Source organism: Vanessa atalanta, chromosome 2 (genome assembly GCF_905147765.1).
Source record: "Vanessa atalanta chromosome 2, ilVanAtal1.2, whole genome shotgun sequence".
Classification (NCBI taxonomy): Eukaryota; Metazoa; Arthropoda; class Insecta; order Lepidoptera; family Nymphalidae; genus Vanessa; species Vanessa atalanta.
This window is the reverse complement of record NC_061872.1, coordinates 9,455,668-9,476,053: the sequence shown is the minus strand read 5'-3', so window position 1 is coordinate 9,476,053 and position 20,386 is coordinate 9,455,668. Positions and strand designations below refer to the sequence as shown.

Below are 20,386 nucleotides of genomic sequence, written 5' to 3'. Positions count from 1 at the left end.
GTATATAACTATCTCATCTTATATTTTTTAATTGAGCCTGCATATTTTTTTCCTTCTAGACTGCATCACAATTATATTTTATTCTGCAATATAAATATAAGAAAACCTAGATTGAAATGTCTATAATTGTGTGTGAATAGAGTAAATTTAAATCTCAAATGACGACGTTGTTGGAATTAAAGCGAAGTCATCACAATCTACGTCAACGAAAAGTCGCAAAAAACGATCACGATTATAAAACTGCCATCTCTATACCACCATCCATGTTGCGGCATTCATAATTAGTTTTCTGAAAAATTTATATGATCTACCATAATTCTTTATCGAAAATTCACATTTAATTCTTACCTTTTAACGAGAAAAATATATTTTAAGCGTGAGCAACCCTGCTATGGGAAAAATATTTTTAAGCATTTTAGCTGATAACACTGATGTGGATAAATATCATTTGAACTATAACTATAACTCATACTTCGTTCATCGTTGTCGTTCAACATAAACAAATATTTAGATTGTTTACGTTTTAACTTTTAATAGGGCGCACATATAAAAATAAATTTTATTGGTAAAATAATAATTACATAAATAAGAACTGTTTGTTATATTGATCGTTATGGAGGTAGTGGAAGAAGAAAACCCATTACGAATTTATACTGAAGCAACAAATAATCTTCATATTAATTTAAAAAATAGTGTTGGACGACCAAGAAAAAAAAGTGAAATACAATTTAGTCCGCAACCAAAATCTATAATATCTATTCTACTAAGTAAAGAAAAAAAATATACCGAAAACGGTGAAAATTTTAAAAACAAAATTAATAATCGTACCGTGCGGAATGATGCGACGACCGAGGATTTTTCAAAACGGTATACAAGAATTAGATGAGTTAATAATTTTTTTTGCAAAGAAAATCTTTTTTTAACAATAATTATTGAACTTATTTTCAGGGAGCAAAATGACCAAAGTGATTGTTCTGAACAAAATATAGAATTCCAAACAGATAAGCTTTATGAATGTAATTATTTAAACTGTACATACTCTACAAAGTTTCCATCTAATCTTAAAACGCATAAAAGAATCCACACCCCTGAACAACGATACATCTGCGATGAATGTACCTTTAGGTCAAAATTTATAAGCTCATTAAAAACTCACAAACGTCTCCATAGAGATGAGCGACCTTATGCTTGTAAATATTGTGCTTATAAATGTAACAGTCATTCAAATTTAAAGAAACATATTTCACGTAAGCATATAGAAATTAATAAAAAATAAAAGTAATTTGATATTATATACTTTTTTATGTGTGGGTAAAGGAAAAAAAAAATTATAAGCTTTTATAATTTTTTAATAACCTAAATAAAACCTTATAAAGTACATAATAAACAGACATAAATATTTTACTACCCAGTGTCGTCTTAATATAACATGATAATTATTTTTAACACCATGATATATATATAAATATTACCATTTTTTAATTCCTTTCTATTGGCAAGGATATAAAATAAGCTAAATTAATACTATGCTGGTATGCATCTATGAAGCCTATGTCAGTGACAATGTTCAGTAAAATCTACTACCACTGACTCCCGCCAACCAAAGAGGAAGTAACCAGTTGCAGATCCGAGTACTACCGCAGCACAAAGCCATGTATTATATGTCATAAAAACTAGCATTAACATGTAGCTCACTAAAACTTGTACACCATGAAGTACAGTCTGCCAAGCATGTTCCACACTCAGCATTGTTGGGCTAAAACAATTAAATATTGTGAACAAATGATCTATAAATTCAATGGTGATTCAGTTTGTTTTTAAATGACTAACTAACTTTTAAAACTTTTCAAAATAAATAAAAGTAAAATATATTAACAGAAAAAGGATAAATCCTTTAACACATATATAATTTAATATTGTATAGTTTACAATAAAGATATACAAAAAAAAACAAAGATGAAACTTACATATTTCTGTCAAGAGCATGAGGCATAGGTCTGAAATAATATAATTAATTTTTAAATTCTAATACCAGCAAATGTTTGATACAGTAAATAGCAATTGCACATTATAATATTAATAATTTAGATGGCACTGATTAAATTAAATGATTGAATCGTGGTGAAATAATTTAATTGAGGTATTAATAAACTCACTGTATTACTTGAGGCTCATCAGCACATATGTTGGCGACACCTTTATCAGGTGGGGACACCGCACAGTATTGAAGCCCTGTATAAGTCTTCCAAAGCAAATGCTTTCTGTAGTATTTTAATCTAAAAGTATTTTCTTATTTTAGTATAGCTGACAGAATACATATATATTATTGCAAATTCATTAAAATAAAGAACAACTTATAACATTTTTTAGAAAATTAGTAATAAAAAAATATTATGATAGTTTTAGAGTAAATTCACATGTAAAATTCAGTTTTAAAACAATTCAATTGTTTATCCAACTAAATGAAAATACTTTAATAGTAATGTTTAATATATGTCTATAGCCATTTGTGTGAAAAAGTCATACCCCTCATAAAGAAGAGCTAAAATAAATATTGCTAAAAATGATCCAACAAATTCCCCAACATCTGTTACTTTCCACCATGAAAAAAGTATTGTCTCCATATAACCTCCATGAAACTAAAAAAAAAAATATTCTTGTCAGATTGTAAAAATAATAAATAATTTTTGTTTATATAATTACTAAAATCTTTTGTAAAGTTATATGTAAAAAAATAATTTAAGTATAATAGTAATCCCAATATAGTGGAAAATATGTTATATTAACATAAGTTTAGGTACAGTACACTTATCAGTATACTTTGATTAATAATTCACTTACAGTCATTGACATCATATGCATATCATGTAAGGGCCTCGAGTGGTGTTTGTGAAGTAATACATCTGCTCCTTCATTGGGAAGATCTTTGCTTGAATTAAACATATCCTATATAATAAAAAAATATATAAATCCATTACTAAAAAACTAGTTTATAATCTCCTTTTTAAATGACTCAACATGAAATAAAAACTCACATTAATTTCCTCCAAAAAGTTTGTGCCATTCATGCTCATTTGATGATCTACATGCATCATGCTATGATCCATATTTTGAGACATGTGTGCTGCCTCATGATTTGAATGATCCATATGACCATGGTCCTCCATGATAAATTTAGGAACTAAAATTTTAATAAAAATGAATTGTTGGAAATACAAGTCGTTTTAAAACTCATAACTCGAGGGTTGAAACGAACGAAAGTTTACAAAACACTACTGGTTCAAGAATAACAAAGAATTAAATTCAAGCTACTTTAATTACAAAGGAATTGTGAAGAAATTAATTATTACTACACAACAATCTAAATTAATTAACTGAAATTAGTTTATTATTATTATTATGCTTTTATATCAAGAAATACCTTTTAAAAATAACAATATTTAATAAATTTCAAGTTGACTATATCAATAGAGACCGGATAAGCCCTTGTTAAAAATTACGCGTGAGCACTTTCACTTTCAATCGAGGTCTTAGAATGTGCCTTAGCCATGTAACTGTAACATTTTATTGCAATTGAAGTCGTTACAGTTTACATAATATCTGTACGAATCACTTATTGTATTGTTTCGATTTATTTGTACATTTGTCATGCATAGAAAGAAAACATTTCAAAGCCTGACTTCAACATTAAATAAAACAACATAAAATGTTATATGGAAATTAAACTTTTTTTATAATATTACGTCCTTTTTATTTGATAAAACTTGAGAATTCTCAATAAAAATACTTTTATTTTTTTGACATTGTCATTTATCAACTTTGTTTCAATGATAAGTTGCCATATTTTATTTTCTGATGAATGATATTCTTAGCCTACCATTATTTTGAAAAATATCTAGGAATTATATTAACTAACAACACGACAACCATTTTCTATGTTTCTCCAATGCTTAATGCTTATACACGTTGTATAGGTTTTTTTTATTGATTTTATTTTTTTATCTAATTATACAAAAGAGTCAATAAAACAAACTGTTCACATAAGGGTTCTAAATTATAATTTTTCTGTTGATATATTATATGATCTGGCAGCCTTTTTGGCGACAAATCCGGTCTAGCCGAACAGTGTTGTTTTTCGTTCACATTCAAATAATGGTCTCTCAATAATTATATATTTACGCCTCACTAAGGAGGCTATAGCGAATATCTGATGTTGAATAGATAGTAACAATACACCAATGTGTAAATCGAAATTAAGTTCCGTGACCAACTAAAGTGGTCCAATATCTTTATATTTATTATCTGCTTAATTTTTATAACAGAAAATGAAGTACCTTAAAATTTCTTCGAGTTTATCTTAATAGAAATTATTAAAGAGTAATTATAATTCTTAAAGACATAAAAGACAATTTTTTTTTCTAATGGTGTAGACAGACTCATCACGATTCAAAATTTGGATATTTTTAAACATAGTCTTAAGTGAAAATTATATAAAATATTTCTACATACATTCTTTGATGTGATAAGAACTGTTTGATTATACATTTGTTATCATTTAAATATTGTTAAATACTTACGTTTATACAAAATAATGTTTTATTTTTCAAAGATTCTATGGCGCATTTTTATTTATTGCTTAAGAAATATTAACCTTCTCCTCTTCATCGCCACGTGTGCGACGATCCTTAGGAATTAAGATATCATGTTCCCACTGTGACATTAGTTACGTTGGCTCGCTCTCTTATTAAACCGGAACAAACAATACTGCGTATTGTTGTTTGGTGGAAGAATATGTCACAAATCGATGCTACCTATTACCTATTTTATATATAAATGGACCTGTACAAAGGTCCGTGCCTAAGTAAATTTATTCAAATAGTCCTGTCAAACAGTATTCTGCGAATCAGTCGACATAATTCATTTCTTCCCTTTTAACAAATAAGTATGATATCTAATGATATAATCTACTTTAAAAAATACACATTTATTAAAACCTCAACTTAAGTAAATATTTCCAAGATTCAAAAAAAATATTTAATTCATTAAAGGCAACATATTTTTTAGTATATTCAATAATAGCTTATTTACTCTGTACTAATTTTAGGGAGGGAAAGCGGCAGCGCGAAAGCGCGGACGCGGGAGAGTTGATTGATCAAGATTTGAGGTTGAGTTGGGGGCGCCACTGAGCGCTTTGAAATGGCTTATGCATACTGATTTAATTTTCGTAGTGCATTCTTTTGAATCCTATGAATACTATGAAACCTAATGTCATCCTCTCACCAAAATTCAAAATATAAATGTTTTACACGTTTTTCTATATTATTTTTATATTATTTTGATTTTCAGAATGAAATAGTGACAAATGTATTTTAGATATGATTAAAGACGCTAGTCACTCGCTTCATGCTTGGCGGCCATGTCTGAAGCCCGCTTGGACCTTTGAGAGTTCGTGTTGTGCTATTCTTTGTTGTATAAAAAAGACAGTGGTTTTTGTTTCCGATAAGACGATGAATTTATAACTACATTAAATGACTATGAACTTTGTTAAATGTGGAGTGTTTTATATAGTCAAGCAAATCGATAAAATTTGCTTCTGCAGAAGTTACTCCAACATCGTATTTTTAGTTCATCCGCCATATTGGCGTTAATATATCTTCGTAAGTCTTTTTTCATAATTTCTTAGCTTGTTTCGAAATTGAAACATTATAATTTTGTTATTTTGCTAGTATTTTAAATGGTCTGTGTAATGTATAATAGTAGAGTCTGCATGATTTGGTTAATAAGCAATATTTCAACATTTTTGATTTGGCCTCTAGGCGAGTGGTTTTCACCAAATTCTTTAAGTCCTAGGCTTACTTATATAAGTAGATACAACGGCTTCAGAATCTGAAATATAATTTGGACATTAAAATTCTCTTTGCTTACATATATAACAATATAGAAATACGCAGTAATCGATATAACAATTTTACTCTTATGTACCTTTTATATTTTATTTTAGTGTTAAATTCATTGTTTTCCTTTCATTTTACTATAAATATAGATATTTATAATAAACAACCAACTTTTATTAAAAATTCATCCCTCACACCCTTTAATTCAGTTAAATAATCAGTTGTGTCAAGGAACATTCTAGATCTTAAAAATACCAGTCTCCATTCTCCTTTTAGCTTGTTAGAGACGTAAGGTTATCCAAATTTAATCCAATTGTTTTTAAAGTGTCCAGTTTGTTTTGACAGCTAATACTGAGGTAATGATATGAGGATCACAATTTAGTGCTATACTTGTTTTACTATAATAGCATTGATGGTATGGGTGCAGGGCTTTAAAAACTATACAAGCATGATTAACCAAAAATCTTACTTAATGATGCATGGTGGTTTCTCATTGACTTTAACTTTTGTTCTTAGTTATATTCGCCTGTTTTACTATAAATCAAACAGAAGCCTATATATTAATAAGTTATTTATTGATGAGGCCCTACCCAATTTACTTAGGCCAAACATGTTTGAAGAATTTGTAGTCTTAATAAAAATAGAGATATAAGTTAAAGAAATGGCATAAGTGTCAGTGACTAATATATATATATATATATAATTTTCTATTCAATGATAATCTTATATTACTTGCAATTAATTAAATGATTAAATGCTGTAACATACAAATTATAAATAAAAATCTTATTTGTTATTTTTAATATAGTGAGTAATAACACGCACTCAAGCCAAAATTAATATCTTCAAAATCATTCCTAATCATAAATAGAAAATGTAAATAAACTCTTTTCTGATGATTTTAATGTTTGCCATGTAAGTTATTTGCGTTGAAATAAATTTATATCTATTAAAATTGTTATTTAAACCTAAAAATCACAATTGGTCTTAATTTTATATTATAACCTAAAATAAACACATTTGCTATTTACATCTCTCGAACATTACTCTCCAGTCAGCGTTAGGAAAACAACAAATATAAAAATCATCTGTGGTAATTATTTCTGTTTATCCTAGGGACTATATAGTTATAATACTTACTTATTATTTCTTAAATGTAAAATAGAATCAAAATATTTTGTAATAGAGAATTCATCAGCTTGATTAGTTCATAGTACTGACTGAAAAGATTGTAGCGATTGCTTAATATACAAAAGCTTATATACTCAAACTAATATATCATCATTATTATTGGAGCATTGCTTTTAAAATGTATGTATTGCAAGTGGTCCAGTTATCGGATATGTATTAAAATTTAATGAGTTATTTTAGTGTATGAAGATTTCAAAAGACTATATATATTCTATAAAAATTTTGCTTGCTTTGCTTAAATGTCTTTTTTTTAACCTGAAAAAGTTAACTGTGCTGTAAAATATTATATGCAATGAAACCTGAAATGGTTTCTATCATGAAAAGTGTTTTTAAGTTATCAGAAATTCTAAGACCATATAGTTTCAAATTATCCAGGTTATGCTATAATCTGTTGATAAATTGTCTTGATGGTTATTTATGTAACAAAAGTGTTTGAATGCCTGCATGAAAATTTGGACTATATTTATTATCAGGTTCTATTTATTATGTAACAAAATTATTGACAATTATTGAATTAATATGTCTGTCTGCTATTATATGTGGCCAAATGAAGTTAATCTCGAGTATGGAATGTTAAGTAGGGCTTTTTGGATGAATAAGCATAGTCAATAATAAATAATTGTACTTTTGTGTAATTTCCTCTACATTGGTTAAAAATTTCTGCATTGCATAAAGTATTTAATATTTTTTTATTTATGGCAAAATAAACTAAATTTGTTATATATTATATAAACAAATGCTTTTATTATGCTTATATTTTTTACTATGTATGTTTTGGAAATAAAAACTATAGAATTCTTTAGCATTTATAATATATATAATTTCAGGTTCAAGAAACTAAGTTGGTGTAAACACAAATTCCTAAGCAATACGGACACTGCATGTATGTGCAAGGTAAAGTGTAATCCAAGCATATTTTTTATATCCAGCATAGTATTTTTTAACTAATATATTTTTTAATTTTCTCTAGGTCTAAAAAATATTTAAATGAAAAAAATGAAGTATACCTAGGTGCAAATGCACCTCATTATATTATGATAGACTCGTTATATGGTAAAAGAGGGTATAGCTGATGCCTCTTAGCCAGAAATTGGACGAGCCTCTTGTTACAATTGAGGTGAGGATTTTATCATTTAACATTAGTGGCTAAAATTGTATTTGTAAACAACAGTTACTATAGTTTTCGCGTGGTCTTGGCAGGTAGATTGCAGACTCCAGCACAATGCAGCAGGCAGTCGATCCCCTCGCTACAACAAGCACTGTAAGTTATGTAAATTAAAAGATTTACGAATTATGACAACAATAATTGTTTAAATATTATCTTCAATATTAAAGTGGTACTGTGCTGTAATCTCTTGTAATGTGCAAAAATATATAGTCAGTCCAACAGTGTATTAAACGATTTTTTTTACAATTGTAGCCCTCGGCGGAACCAGTCAATGGCGCGTCCTCCGAGGACGTTCCACGCCGGCAAGGCCGGATAACCAATCAGCTACAGTTCCTCCAAAAGAATGTTATTAAGGCAGTGTGGAAACACAAATTTGCATGGCCCTTTCACCAACCCGTAGATGCAAAAAAATTAAATATTCCTGTAAGTATAATATTTAATATATATTTCTATGATTAAAAATCGAAGTTCCATAAAAGATTGCCTATATAAATAATATTAATTTTCAGGATTACCACAAAATCATCAAAAAACCTATGGATTTAGGTACAATAAAAAAGCGTCTCGAGTCAAACTACTATTATTCCGCTCAAGAATGCATTCAGGATTTCAACACAATGTTCACAAATTGTTATGTTTACAATAAACCAGGGGAAGACGTTGTCGTAATGGCGCAAACACTAGAAAAGTTATTTTTAAATCGGGTAAGGGATATTTGTTAACCATACCTTAAAAAATTCGTTATTCAATTTGAAAAAAATTATAAACGATTCATAAAAACATTTAGATAGCGCAAATGGACAAGGAAGAAAAAGAAATCGAGATGCCATCGAACAGCGGGAAGGGTGGAGTCAAAAAGCGCACGGGAGGTTCGAGTGGGGGAGTGACGGCGAGCGGAGCGGCGGCGGGCGCGGGCGCACCCGCAGCGAGCGCGGCGCTGGGCGCGCGGACCTCTGCCGTCAAGCCAATGGCGCCTGCGCCGCACCCCGCCTTCGTGGGCTCCACCAATACCACGACCACGCCCACGCTTACTGCGCCTTCGGTTACGCCGCCCGCTACACACACTGGACTCCCGCAACAGGTATGCACATTTATTACGCGACGCGACATAATTTTTTTTCGCATATAAATATAATTTTTTATTAATGGATGTAATATTTTAATAATTAATTATAGGTAGCAACTCAACCTTCCAATTTCCATGTGACTCAAGCCCCAGCGCAACCAGTCGCTACAATACCAGCCGTCACGCTATCACAGACCCAACCTGCTAAGGTAATTAAGTTACTAACAAAATTTTTTTATATATTTTTATCTTTAGAAAACATGTTAAATTTATATCGTCTTTTGTTAATAGGTAAAAAAAGGCGTTAAGAGAAAAGCTGATACCACAACGCCTATGGGTAGTTCATTTGAAGGCGGCTATACAACTCCCACTATCGAACAGCAGAGCGGACCTAAACCTGCCAAAATTTCTACCAGAAGAGAAAGTGGCAGACAGAAAAAAGTAGGTTATAGAGAATTTAAAAATAAGAACTGGGTTTCCAGTGTGATAATATTGCTAAACAACTGATCATAGTTCCATCCACATTATTTTATGTGTATAATATAATTACATCAGCTAATCGCTTTAATAATAATTAAACTAATATTAATTTTGCTGACAATGTATTAGAGTCGACTGTATTTTGACAAGATATTAATACAAGTCGTTTCCAGGCAGGTCGAGTCGGAGATGACGGTTTTAAAATGGGCGGCTTGTCGCCCAGCGTGGGAGCGGCCGGAGCGTCACACCACGCCGCGCTCACGCCGCAGTTAGCCAAGAGCAAGGAGAAGCTGTCCGACGCGCTCAAGAGCTGCAACGAAATATTGAAAGAGCTCTTTTCTAAGAAACACTCCGTAAGATAACTTACCTCTTGTATTTTCTTAAAAGATCGCAGTGCGATTTGTTTTATATTTTAATGTTTAGATCTGAGCTATTTAGATTTAACGATTTTCTACAGGGTTACGCGTGGCCGTTTTACAAACCCGTTGATGCCGAGTTGCTCGGTCTACATGATTATTTTGATATTATTAAGAAACCTATGGACCTCGGGACCGTTAAACAGAAGATGGATGGTAGAGCATATAAGACGGCCGCGGAATTCGCGGCAGATGTCCGTTTAATATTCACAAATTGTTACAAATATAATCCACCTGATCACGACGTGGTTGCTATGGCCCGAAAGTTACAAGATGTTTTTGAAATGAGGTGAGAAACATAATTATTATACTGAATAAAACATTAAAAATAAATAATGAATATTGTAAAAAAAATTGTAATTTAAAAATTCTACTATTCTTTTTATCATTTGATCTACAGGTATGCCAAGATTCCTGATGAACCAAGTCATGTAGGAGTACCACATATAGATAAAGGGAGCTCAGCCTCTAGCTCAGAATCGGGCTCCGAATCTGAATCTGAATCGGATGACTCAGAGGAAGAAAGAAACAATAAAGTGAAATTGTTAGAAAAGGAACTTCTTGCACTCCAGGAAAAAATGCGAAAGCTTGTCGAAGAGTCCAATAATAAGAAGAAAGCTAAAAAGAAAGTGAAAGACAAAACAAAAAAACAAATAACAAACAATGCTGTTCCTAAAACAAATGCTGTTGCGGGTTATGGTGCGAAAGCAAACAATATTGGAGAAAATTTGGGTAAGTGTTATTTATTAATTATAAATATAAATTATGCCTATTTTATATGAAATAGGATTTTTGAAAATAGTTTAAGTTTTAGCTTTAATTTCTTTTCCGCCAGAATTCTTAATATGATTTTTATGCGTGACTAAAATTAACATTTCGTCTCTATCTAATATTTACATTTGTATTGTAATAAACTCGATCACGATATCGCCTAGTTCCTTCGATTTATGTAGAATTTACCTTTAATATGAACTTTATCAGTCAGGGCAATCGAACCCGTCATATAGTACTCTTCCAAAACTAGAATACACACATCAGATGGATAAAGAAATACGAAAGCGCAAAAAGACGACTAGGAAATGACGGATAATGGGTAACGCTTAGTATCGTCGACAGCGACGAGTGGCGTTCGCGGCAAGACTGGCAGCAAGCGCGGTGCGGGCGCGGCCGGCGGGGTGAGCGCGGCCAGCGCGGGCAAGGCGGCGGCGCGGGGCGCTCCCGCCAAGAAGAAGAGCTCCACGCCCACCGCCGCGCCGCCGCACCACGCGCCCGCGCACCACGCGCACCACGCGCACCACGCACACCACGCGCACCACGCGCATCCCGATACCGACGACGAGGACCTCGCCAAGCCCATGTCGTACGACGAGAAGAGGCAGCTGTCGCTTGACATCAACAAGTTGCCTGGTTAGTATTGCCTTTTTTGTATTGTGAATGTCACTTTCACTTTTAAAAAAAATCAAATCGATATTAACATCATTTATTTATCGTTCAGGTGATAAACTGGGAAAGGTTGTACACATTATTCAAAGCAGAGAACCTTCATTGCGAGATTCCAATCCAGATGAAATCGAAATAGATTTTGAAACATTAAAACCATCTACACTTAGAGAATTAGAAAACTATGTAGCTTCATGTCTTCGGAAGAAAACACGTAAGATTTTTTAATTTTTAAAAATAATGTCTTAAAATATAATCTGTCAGATGATTATTGTCTAAATATACTTGAATTTTTTTAGATCGAAAAGTGTCTGGCAAATCTAAGGATGAGCAGATGGCTGAGAAAAAGCAGGAATTAGAAAAAAGGTTGCAAGATGTATCAGGGCAATTAGGAACAAATAAGAAACAGCAACCCAAAAAAGGTGACTGAAATGATTTAATAATCAGATATTGCATAGGTATTGAGTAATATGTACTTTGTGTAAACCTCTTATACAAAATGACTACTTGAGGTATTTTAATATATATATAAATATATAAATTAATGCTTTGCTGGCTAATGATATGAAGGCATCATTAAGTATATTATAATTCATAAAATCATACAACAGTTATGAATATTATTTGATGTTGTCTGATGTTAATATGTAATTAACTCCATTGTGGTCGCAGAGGGCTGCAAGGAGGGCCTAGGCGGCGGAATGTCGTCGTCGTCCAGTTCGTCCGACTCGTCCAACTCCTCGTCCAGCACCGACACCAGCTCGTCCGACAGCAGCGACAGCGAAGCAGGTTAGACACACGGCGCCTTAATTGTCCCTTGCAGCTAGCGCTCGAACTCGCGCGTTACGACTTAGACTTACATTTAATGTTACGTGCATTTAATTAAGAGATATCTTCGTGTTGCGATGAACGTTTTCGAAATGCTTGAGATCTATGATTAGTTTTAGGTTAGATCCGATTGTTCATATCTAAGAATTAAATCTGAGAGGTTTTCACCTTTGCCAGTATTTTTTTTTAATATGTGATCTATCGCGGTACTGTGTTTCGAATTGTACGTGGGACGGGTTAATGCCGTTTTAATATTTTATTCTAGTCTGAAAATGTCAGTGACAGAATGAATGGTATGTCCGTAATGTCTAGAATAACCGATCAGATTGTGAACATTTTAAAGACAAATTAGATTTTAATGAGACCTACTTGTGTAGATCCTCTTTATGTCCGTGTGATGGATAAACCTTAACTTTTTTTTTATTTATTGACATTTCATTTTGTGAGTGATATTATTTATTGATCCAGATTGATAATTAATTAATTGTTATTTTTATCTCAAATAACGATCTTGAGTGGAATAATTTGGTCAATATATGAATGCTTACCAAACTGAAAGTTGAGACTGCTTGTTGTATGCTGTTTTGTGTCAAACAGATTTTTTAACAATCCTACACTTTCACCTCACATTCATACAGTTTTATATGTCTTAAACACAGTATGACAATCTTAGGCGAAACAACCTCGCAATAATTCTCTTATTAAATTTAGTACTTATTACTTTGAAGAATGTAGATTATTAGATGTGTGCATGAGTTTGCGTGCGTGCGTTGCAGAACTAGTTCTGTATGATGATTTATATTACTGTGATATTGGAAAGAGGGAAACGACTCTTTTTATTCGATCAGACAGTCATTGAGATCCAAAATTTTTGAACATAATAAGAAATGTTGGTAAAGGCACAAAACAGTTAAGTCATTGGTAAGGAGGAGAAGCCAGCTTTGGTGTTCGCTGACACTCGTAACTGGTGCCGGTAAGAGAATTTTTTATTTGGTTTGATTTCATAAACCAATAGGAAATACCTTTTCACATTAATATTTTTAACTATATCATGTCCTCAAGTGCGAAGCTATTTCATTTGCATCCTTAAAATTTTATTATCTCGGAATAAATATTTATTGGAAACTTCAGATCTCACGGTTACTAATCGCTTTAGTGTGGAATTGATAAGAATAAAGTGCGCGTAAGTTGCGGAGGCGGTAGGACGACGCCGGAGGAGCCAGTCTGCCACGGTATGCAAACAATTGTGTAAGGACGGACACATTTAGCAAGCAAAATTATCACACCTTCTTACACCCCTGCTCTCTCGTACCGCGAGGATGTTATCTAGTGACATGTTGTAGTTAAAAAAATTAATTCTTGAAAAGGTATGGTTTATTGGTTGAACGCTTGTTATTCGATGCTTGCTCCCAAAATTCAACGCGACGTGTGATCGAAATCGAATATCACTCAATATACCCAAAGCTGGCCTCCTTCCTTCCACAAATTGTTTGCAAACTTGTATACATACTACTATATAAAAAAATGTTGATGGTACCGATGAATGTTAAATAAAATGTTAATTAAATTAGGCCCTGCCGCTGTAGAATCTTTTACTTATTTGTAATTTTTATTTTACACAGCTGAATATTTGTATTTTGTATGTAGTTAGCTTCGCCACAAAATTGTACTTTGTGTTATGCCCAATTGAAGGAGGGAGGAAAATGGTGCAATAATTTGCGTGTGTCACGACAGGTGCCTGACAACAAGTAAAAAGTACTTTGGAAATTTTGACAGTTGAGTCAATTTGATTTTTATAAATTTTCCAGTCATTAAATATTTACACTTTATTTATGGACACATTAAGAGTATTGCATCTAAATAACAAATTATGGACGCTTTGTTATTTTATTTGATTAAAGTAGTAGATGATCTACAATATCTGAACATTGCGAAACGTCATGACTGCGACTGGAACATTATGATAAATATCTACTATTATGTATGTTAAAATTTTACTTTTAATTAGCTTAATTGATAAATATAATTTTAGGAGCTTTAGGTCTTATAAAAAACAAATATATATATAGCATTTTATAGAGTACTGTAATAATATCTCAATTTATCTTATTTATTTTTTATACATACAGAGTTAATTTGTTCAATAAAATTATTGATTCACAAAGCATACTTTGTGAATTTCTTAATGTTACTAAAATATATGCAAGGCTTAAACCATTTTAGTATTTTTCTGAGAAGTGTTTGAACTTTAGAAATGATGAAATAATGTTACATGGGTAACAACACATTTACGACATCACAAATTGTGATTTGGGTTGAGTCTTGATAATTTTAGCTAAATATCTATCATTGTTTTAATTCTCTTTTAGAAGATTTTATAATATTTATTTTATACGATATTATTTAAAATACCTGCTTCAATGTAAGACTAATCAAAATTGGGCTAACAGTATTTTAATATAAGTTATTTAAAGGTAAAAGAAAATCGACATTTGTACATTCCTGATGATTTCTAAGAAATAGGAATTATGTAAAAATTAAAGCAATAGGATTTCACACAAGTACAATATTTACATTATGTAGCAATTAGTTTTACATTTGACGGAACCAAAGGGGAACAACTTCTCTGTTTTCCATTGCTGTTTCTTATACTAACTCAAACTTTTTTAGTTTTACCTTGTACATACATATATATTATATTTATACTATATATATTTAAAAACAGTTTTTTTGGGTTAATATATTAATTGCCTTCGTCTTTTATTATGTATTATGTTTGAAATCCTCGCTTTTCTAGGGCCAAGGTTAAAGAACAAAATAGTCGATCGTATATACTCTTGTTAGCATTTTGCAAATAAGTTTATGGAGATTATAAATGTCAAATGTTAAAAGTATGAACTTGGATATTAATTTGCTTAAAATGACATGTATAGATGTTTTCAATTAGTTTTTAAAAAAGTTTTAGTAAATATTTGGTACAATTAAATAATATTGCGCGACGTTTAATTTTGATGTAGATTTTTGATGTGTGTAAACAGAAACACCATGTGTAAATTGATTGATTAAATAAATCTTATATAAATATAAGATTTATTTAATCAACCCTCATGTCTTTTAAATTGATTAGATAATAAGAATGAGTGGTAATGAAAAAACTTTGTATATAATTCAATATATTACAAAAATTTAAGTAAAACTTTTAAGTAACATATTTTGAATTTTATTTTCTTCCCTGAGATCTGAAGTTTCATTATTGTTTAAGTGCGTTAAAGGTATTTCTTCCTATCAATGTGTTTTTTTTAAATAACCTTCTTTTCAATATCTACAGATGTTACTACAGCTTGTCAATTACTTGGCAAGTTAATTGAAAAATAAAGGGGATTTCACAATCGTGATAATATAGATGCGTAACTTAAGAGGACAGAGTTGGGTTATAATTAGTGACTAATTTGTGTGTATCCGATTCTATAAAGGAAGTCTTTTTATGCAGTGTTTACTAACAGCAAGCTAAATTATTTATTAAATTGTTGGATATATCTATTAAATTAATCACGTACTACTTTCGAGGATTGGTTTTATTACCGTAAAAATACATTTGCATTAGCCATTTAAATAATTACACAAAATGATTAAATTTATAGAATAATTAAAGACTTTCTTATAGAATGTGGCACAATAAATCACTACTACTATTTATCTTAAATTAGTTTTAAATAATTTGCGACCCCAACAGATTGTTTCATAATTGTGAAAACTAATTGTCCGTCTGATAAACGATCATGACAATAATTTGAAAAGGTTATTAAGAGTCAAAAGTGTAATTATTAAAATTTTAAGGGTCTGAAGAATTCCTTTAGGTTAAAAAAAATAAGTCACTGCAAGTTAATGGATACCGTAGGTAGGTGATACGTATATTACAATTGAATATTATTTTTCAATTGCTAATCTGTTTTCGTCAAGTAACTTTCGATCATTGCAGGTACGAGTGCCGGCAAACCTTCCAAGAAGAAACTCAAGAAACAAGCACAACAAGTTCCTTCGCAAACTGTAAATATCACTCACATACAGAAAATTAACTTTACAAACGAATCGGATTCGACTGATGATCTTCACGAACTTAATTCCAGAAGCCGGTCCCGCAGGTAGTGGTGCCCGTGGCTCCGCTGCCCGCGCCCGTCGAGCCGCCGCGCGTCGAGCCCAAGCCGGAGCCGCCCGCGCCCGCGCCCGCCTCCGAGCCCTCGCCCGCGCCCGACGCAAAGCTGCCGCCCGCAGCCAGCGCGCCGCTCGTGCCGCCCGCCGCGCTGCCGGTGCATGCGCCCGCGCCCAACGCGCCCGACTCCTCGAATGTGCCCGCCCTCAGAGAGGAGCCTCAGAAGCCCCCTATGAAAACCGAGCCCCGTAATGGCCTCGATAAAGTAGACGCCTCGCACTACATAGACCCTATCGAGCGATCGCTCGCCAGTCTCGAGCGAAGCCTGCAAGCAGATGTGCCGATGGATGTTAGCGTTAGCGCGTCTGAATCATCGATGCGACTCGAGGAGTTCGCTTTGCCGAAGCCTTCGATCATGCCGGATGCGACGCATCACAATCTGATGGCTCAGCTTGGAGGCCTGACGGATATGACTCATGTCACCGAACAGATAAAAAATGAAATGTATCCTCAACCCCATAATGGCTTTGTGGAAAAGAATACATCGCAAGAGCGGGAAATGTTGAGGCCTGATATTAATCCTAACATACCGTGCTTAACGACTGCTCCTCCAGTTTCCTCTATATTTGACCCCGTTTACTCTGTACCCCACACGCACTCTGTAACGGCACAATCACATCTAAACATCCCAAATACTCCTAATTTGATACCACCGGTGATTAAAAAGGAGGAAGTAAAACCTTTGTTAACGCCGAAACCGATCGAAGATCTTATGGGAGTACCTAACATGATTGGCAACAATATTACTGATAGAGTAAAGTACGAAATAGATAAAAAAGTAGAAGATACCAAGAACTCTAATTTTGCTCAAGCTTTTAAGCTTAAACAAGAGCAGAATTTGAAGAATGCTAGTTCTTGGTCGTCTTTGGCACAAGCCGGTAGTCCTCAGAGTGTCCCGAACATTGGTGTTAATAATCAAATAAAACAGAAACCAGTAATGGACAGTTTTCAAGTAAGATATGTTATGTTTTTATGTATCATGGTTTTTTTCATGTGTTATTTCGTGGTGCTTAATTAATTTTCTATTCTAATAGGCCTTTAAAAAACAAGCTCGTGAAAAGATTGATCGACAACGAGCTTTAATAGAACAACAAGAACTCAGAAAGAAGGAGCAAGCGGAAAGAGAAAGACAGCGTCAAGAAACAGAAAGGCGGCATCCCGAAGATGATAAAATGAGGTAATATTTCCTGACTTTACTAAAGCATCGAAATAATATCTTATCTCGAAGCGTAGACTACGATTGGTATTTTCCAGTGTAGATGTGTCAGTTATTTACATAACGCTGTGTTAAAGTTGCAACATAGTATAAAAGTATATCTTAGTTGTTTTATAAATTGTACATTCATCAATGTAGTAAGCACACACTTCAAGCATTTCCTACTTGCTAAAGCTAGAGAGATAAAACAAGTTAATATTTTTTTTCATAAAATGATTAAAATAGTTATCATCAAATTGTATGAGTATGATACTGAGTGTATTTCATACATAATTGAGTCATCGAATTATAAAAAAATTAAAGAAGATTTATATGTTTATATTTATTTAGATATATAGTGCGAAGTTTTATTTTATTTGCACACGAGATTATAGATACAAATACTATCTGTATTTGTATCTATAATCTTATTTTTTTTCCTGTCATAGGACAGTATTTTTATTAAAAACATTAATTTATAAACTTCAAACTTATCACCCAACATAATATTACAATAGGTATTACACTTACCGTACGTCGTTAATTGGGTAAGAAACCGGAGACACCGGAGGCCCGTAATGACGAACTACTGTAATGTTTTTTTCTATTACGTGATATTGAAAATGAATAGCGTTTATTGTTACTATATTATATTACGTTGAAAAGTTTTGACACGTTGTTTTAAACATAACCGTAAAATTATTGATGGTCCAAATTGGGCTGCTTATTATCTCAGAATAAAGAAATCTTTTTGGTGTTACTCGCAGGGTGGGTGTAAGCGCGCGCAAGGCGGAGAGCGCGGAGGTGTCGTCGCCGGCGGTGTCGCCCGTAGCGCGCGGCTCGCCCCCCGCCGCGCCCGCCGCGCCGCCCGCTCCCGCCGCGCCCGACAAGCCGCCCGCCTCCGAGCGCGACCGACTGCGTCAGCGCGAGCAGGAGCGTCGACGTCGGGAAGCGGTAAGCCATAAGCCACTATGAATCACATGTTTACGGATTCCATTTCGACGCAATTCAATATTATTATACTATACAATGTTTCTTCTCTTCCTGATAGCTCTATGTATCCCTCTTCCTACTATATACACATGTTATTTCGCAAACTATGAAGTGTTTCTTCTAAAGACTTTTTTTTTTCAGATGGCAGGCCAGATAGATATGAATATGCAAAGCGACTTGATGGCAGCGTTTGAAGAATCGTTGTAATTCATTGCGCGGACATTATTATAGTTGTACATATGAGTATATAAAATAAATATTATTGTCAATGCAATCTATACAATGGTGATAGTATGACACCGGAGTGACTTTGTGATCGTTTTGTGTGTGAAACTGTTGACTAACATGTGGTTAAGTGCTGTGAATAGATATACATATTATAAATTAAACTGTTGTACCATCAATCTTGACTTCGTGGTTGCGTGCTATAGGCCTTTACAAGGGGGTTGCATTTTAAAATAAACTGTATTATAATAAGTTTGTATGCAAGTTCTTGATGTAAACTCTCTTTACATTCGTAAGCCTATAATATATTTATATTTTGTTCTAGGAGCGTCTTCTACCTTCCGAACTTGTTTTATAGTATGTACTAATAAATAGAATGGTAGTCATATTGAAATTGGGAAAAATCAAAAATGTTTTATTTTATGTAATTGATAAATAGACAATCAACTTTTAACCGTGAAATCTGTTATTCTTCGTGTGTTTTCACATTGCATTATGGCACGACAGTACGTTAGTTACTCACGTTTAGTCGGATTCATAATCGAGTAGGATCTTTTAAAACCCTCAGATTAGCCACGATGCAATGAGATAACAGCCTACGTTATGTATTTAATAGTAAATGGAATTTCTGTTACGTGTTCGATTTTCGATAAATATTGCTTAATGTTAGTAGATTTTTTATCATTCTGTCAACAGTAAACAGATCAAATGTCATACATTTGATTTGAAAATATATTTATTTTACATTGGAATATGTCTTTTTATGTTTTGTAGTTAGCTAACTCCAGTGGAAAATGTATAAAAGTATTATCGAAATTCAACATACTCATAAGTTTATAGAATGAGTAAGTGATACAATACCGACCGAAATACGAAAAATTGTATATTGTTAAGCAAATTATAATTTCAGCCATTTTACCAGACTCAAATCAAAATGTAGATATAAAGTAAAATATATTGACATTCCATAATGTACTGTGTTGTTTAAATTAATGTATAATTTTTAAAACGACATGTATTTATAAATTATCTGGATCCACACATTTGAAATCGTACAGCCGCTAAATAAATCTTATATCTACAAGTTTAAAATGAAAATTCATTTATTGCTTTATTTTACGCACACCTCATAGATTTTTAACGATAAATTTGGCATTTCTTCAACTTACAATTATTTTGATAATTGTAAATGTGTGTAATTTTTGGATTATGAAGCTAATTGCAAATGTCCAGATAATTTGATAGCATATGACAGAATCAAATTAATATAAGAGGTCCCA

At 32.6% G+C, this 20,386-nt stretch overlaps 3 protein-coding genes across 6 annotated transcripts; 2 read left to right on the top strand and 1 right to left on the bottom strand.

Annotated features, from left to right (window-relative positions):
- Positions 1 to 448: 448 nt before the first annotated feature.
- On the top strand, positions 449 to 1,564 carry LOC125070621 (zinc finger protein 737-like). Its single transcript, XM_047680570.1, has 2 exons — positions 449 to 867; positions 949 to 1,564. Exons 1-2 carry the CDS (start codon positions 614 to 616, stop codon positions 1,274 to 1,276), a joined length of 582 nt encoding a protein of 193 aa, XP_047536526.1. The 5' UTR covers positions 449 to 613; the 3' UTR covers positions 1,277 to 1,564.
- Positions 1,394 to 3,793, bottom strand: LOC125070613 (high affinity copper uptake protein 1). The gene is made up of 7 exons (XM_047680563.1): positions 3,422 to 3,793; positions 3,036 to 3,181; positions 2,842 to 2,946; positions 2,527 to 2,639; positions 2,157 to 2,276; positions 1,968 to 1,997; positions 1,394 to 1,756 (listed from the first exon to the last, which is right to left on the bottom strand). Exons 2-7 carry the CDS (start codon positions 3,165 to 3,167, stop codon positions 1,555 to 1,557), a joined length of 702 nt encoding a protein of 233 aa, XP_047536519.1. The 5' UTR covers positions 3,168 to 3,181; positions 3,422 to 3,793; the 3' UTR covers positions 1,394 to 1,554.
- A 1,337-nt stretch (positions 3,794 to 5,130) lies between these two features.
- Positions 5,131 to 20,081, top strand: LOC125075531 (bromodomain-containing protein 3-like). Of its 4 annotated transcripts, none has more exons than XM_047687250.1 (21): positions 5,131 to 5,657; positions 7,913 to 7,979; positions 8,056 to 8,202; positions 8,290 to 8,346; positions 8,506 to 8,676; positions 8,763 to 8,957; positions 9,041 to 9,334; positions 9,430 to 9,528; positions 9,611 to 9,760; positions 9,973 to 10,152; positions 10,257 to 10,504; positions 10,616 to 10,947; positions 11,332 to 11,622; positions 11,711 to 11,869; positions 11,955 to 12,077; positions 12,328 to 12,444; positions 16,463 to 16,530; positions 16,611 to 17,645; positions 17,728 to 17,870; positions 18,656 to 18,842; positions 19,023 to 20,081. In XM_047687250.1, exons 3-21 carry the CDS (start codon positions 8,158 to 8,160, stop codon positions 19,086 to 19,088), a joined length of 3,960 nt encoding a protein of 1,319 aa, XP_047543206.1. In that variant the 5' UTR covers positions 5,131 to 5,657; positions 7,913 to 7,979; positions 8,056 to 8,157; the 3' UTR covers positions 19,089 to 20,081. The 4 variants fall into 4 exon arrangements, with proteins under 4 accessions (XP_047543206.1, XP_047543201.1, XP_047543216.1 ...); XM_047687245.1 differs by having other exon boundaries at positions 11,320 to 11,622; XM_047687260.1 differs by having other exon boundaries at positions 8,286 to 8,346; positions 11,320 to 11,622.
- Positions 20,082 to 20,386: the final 305 nt, after the last annotated feature.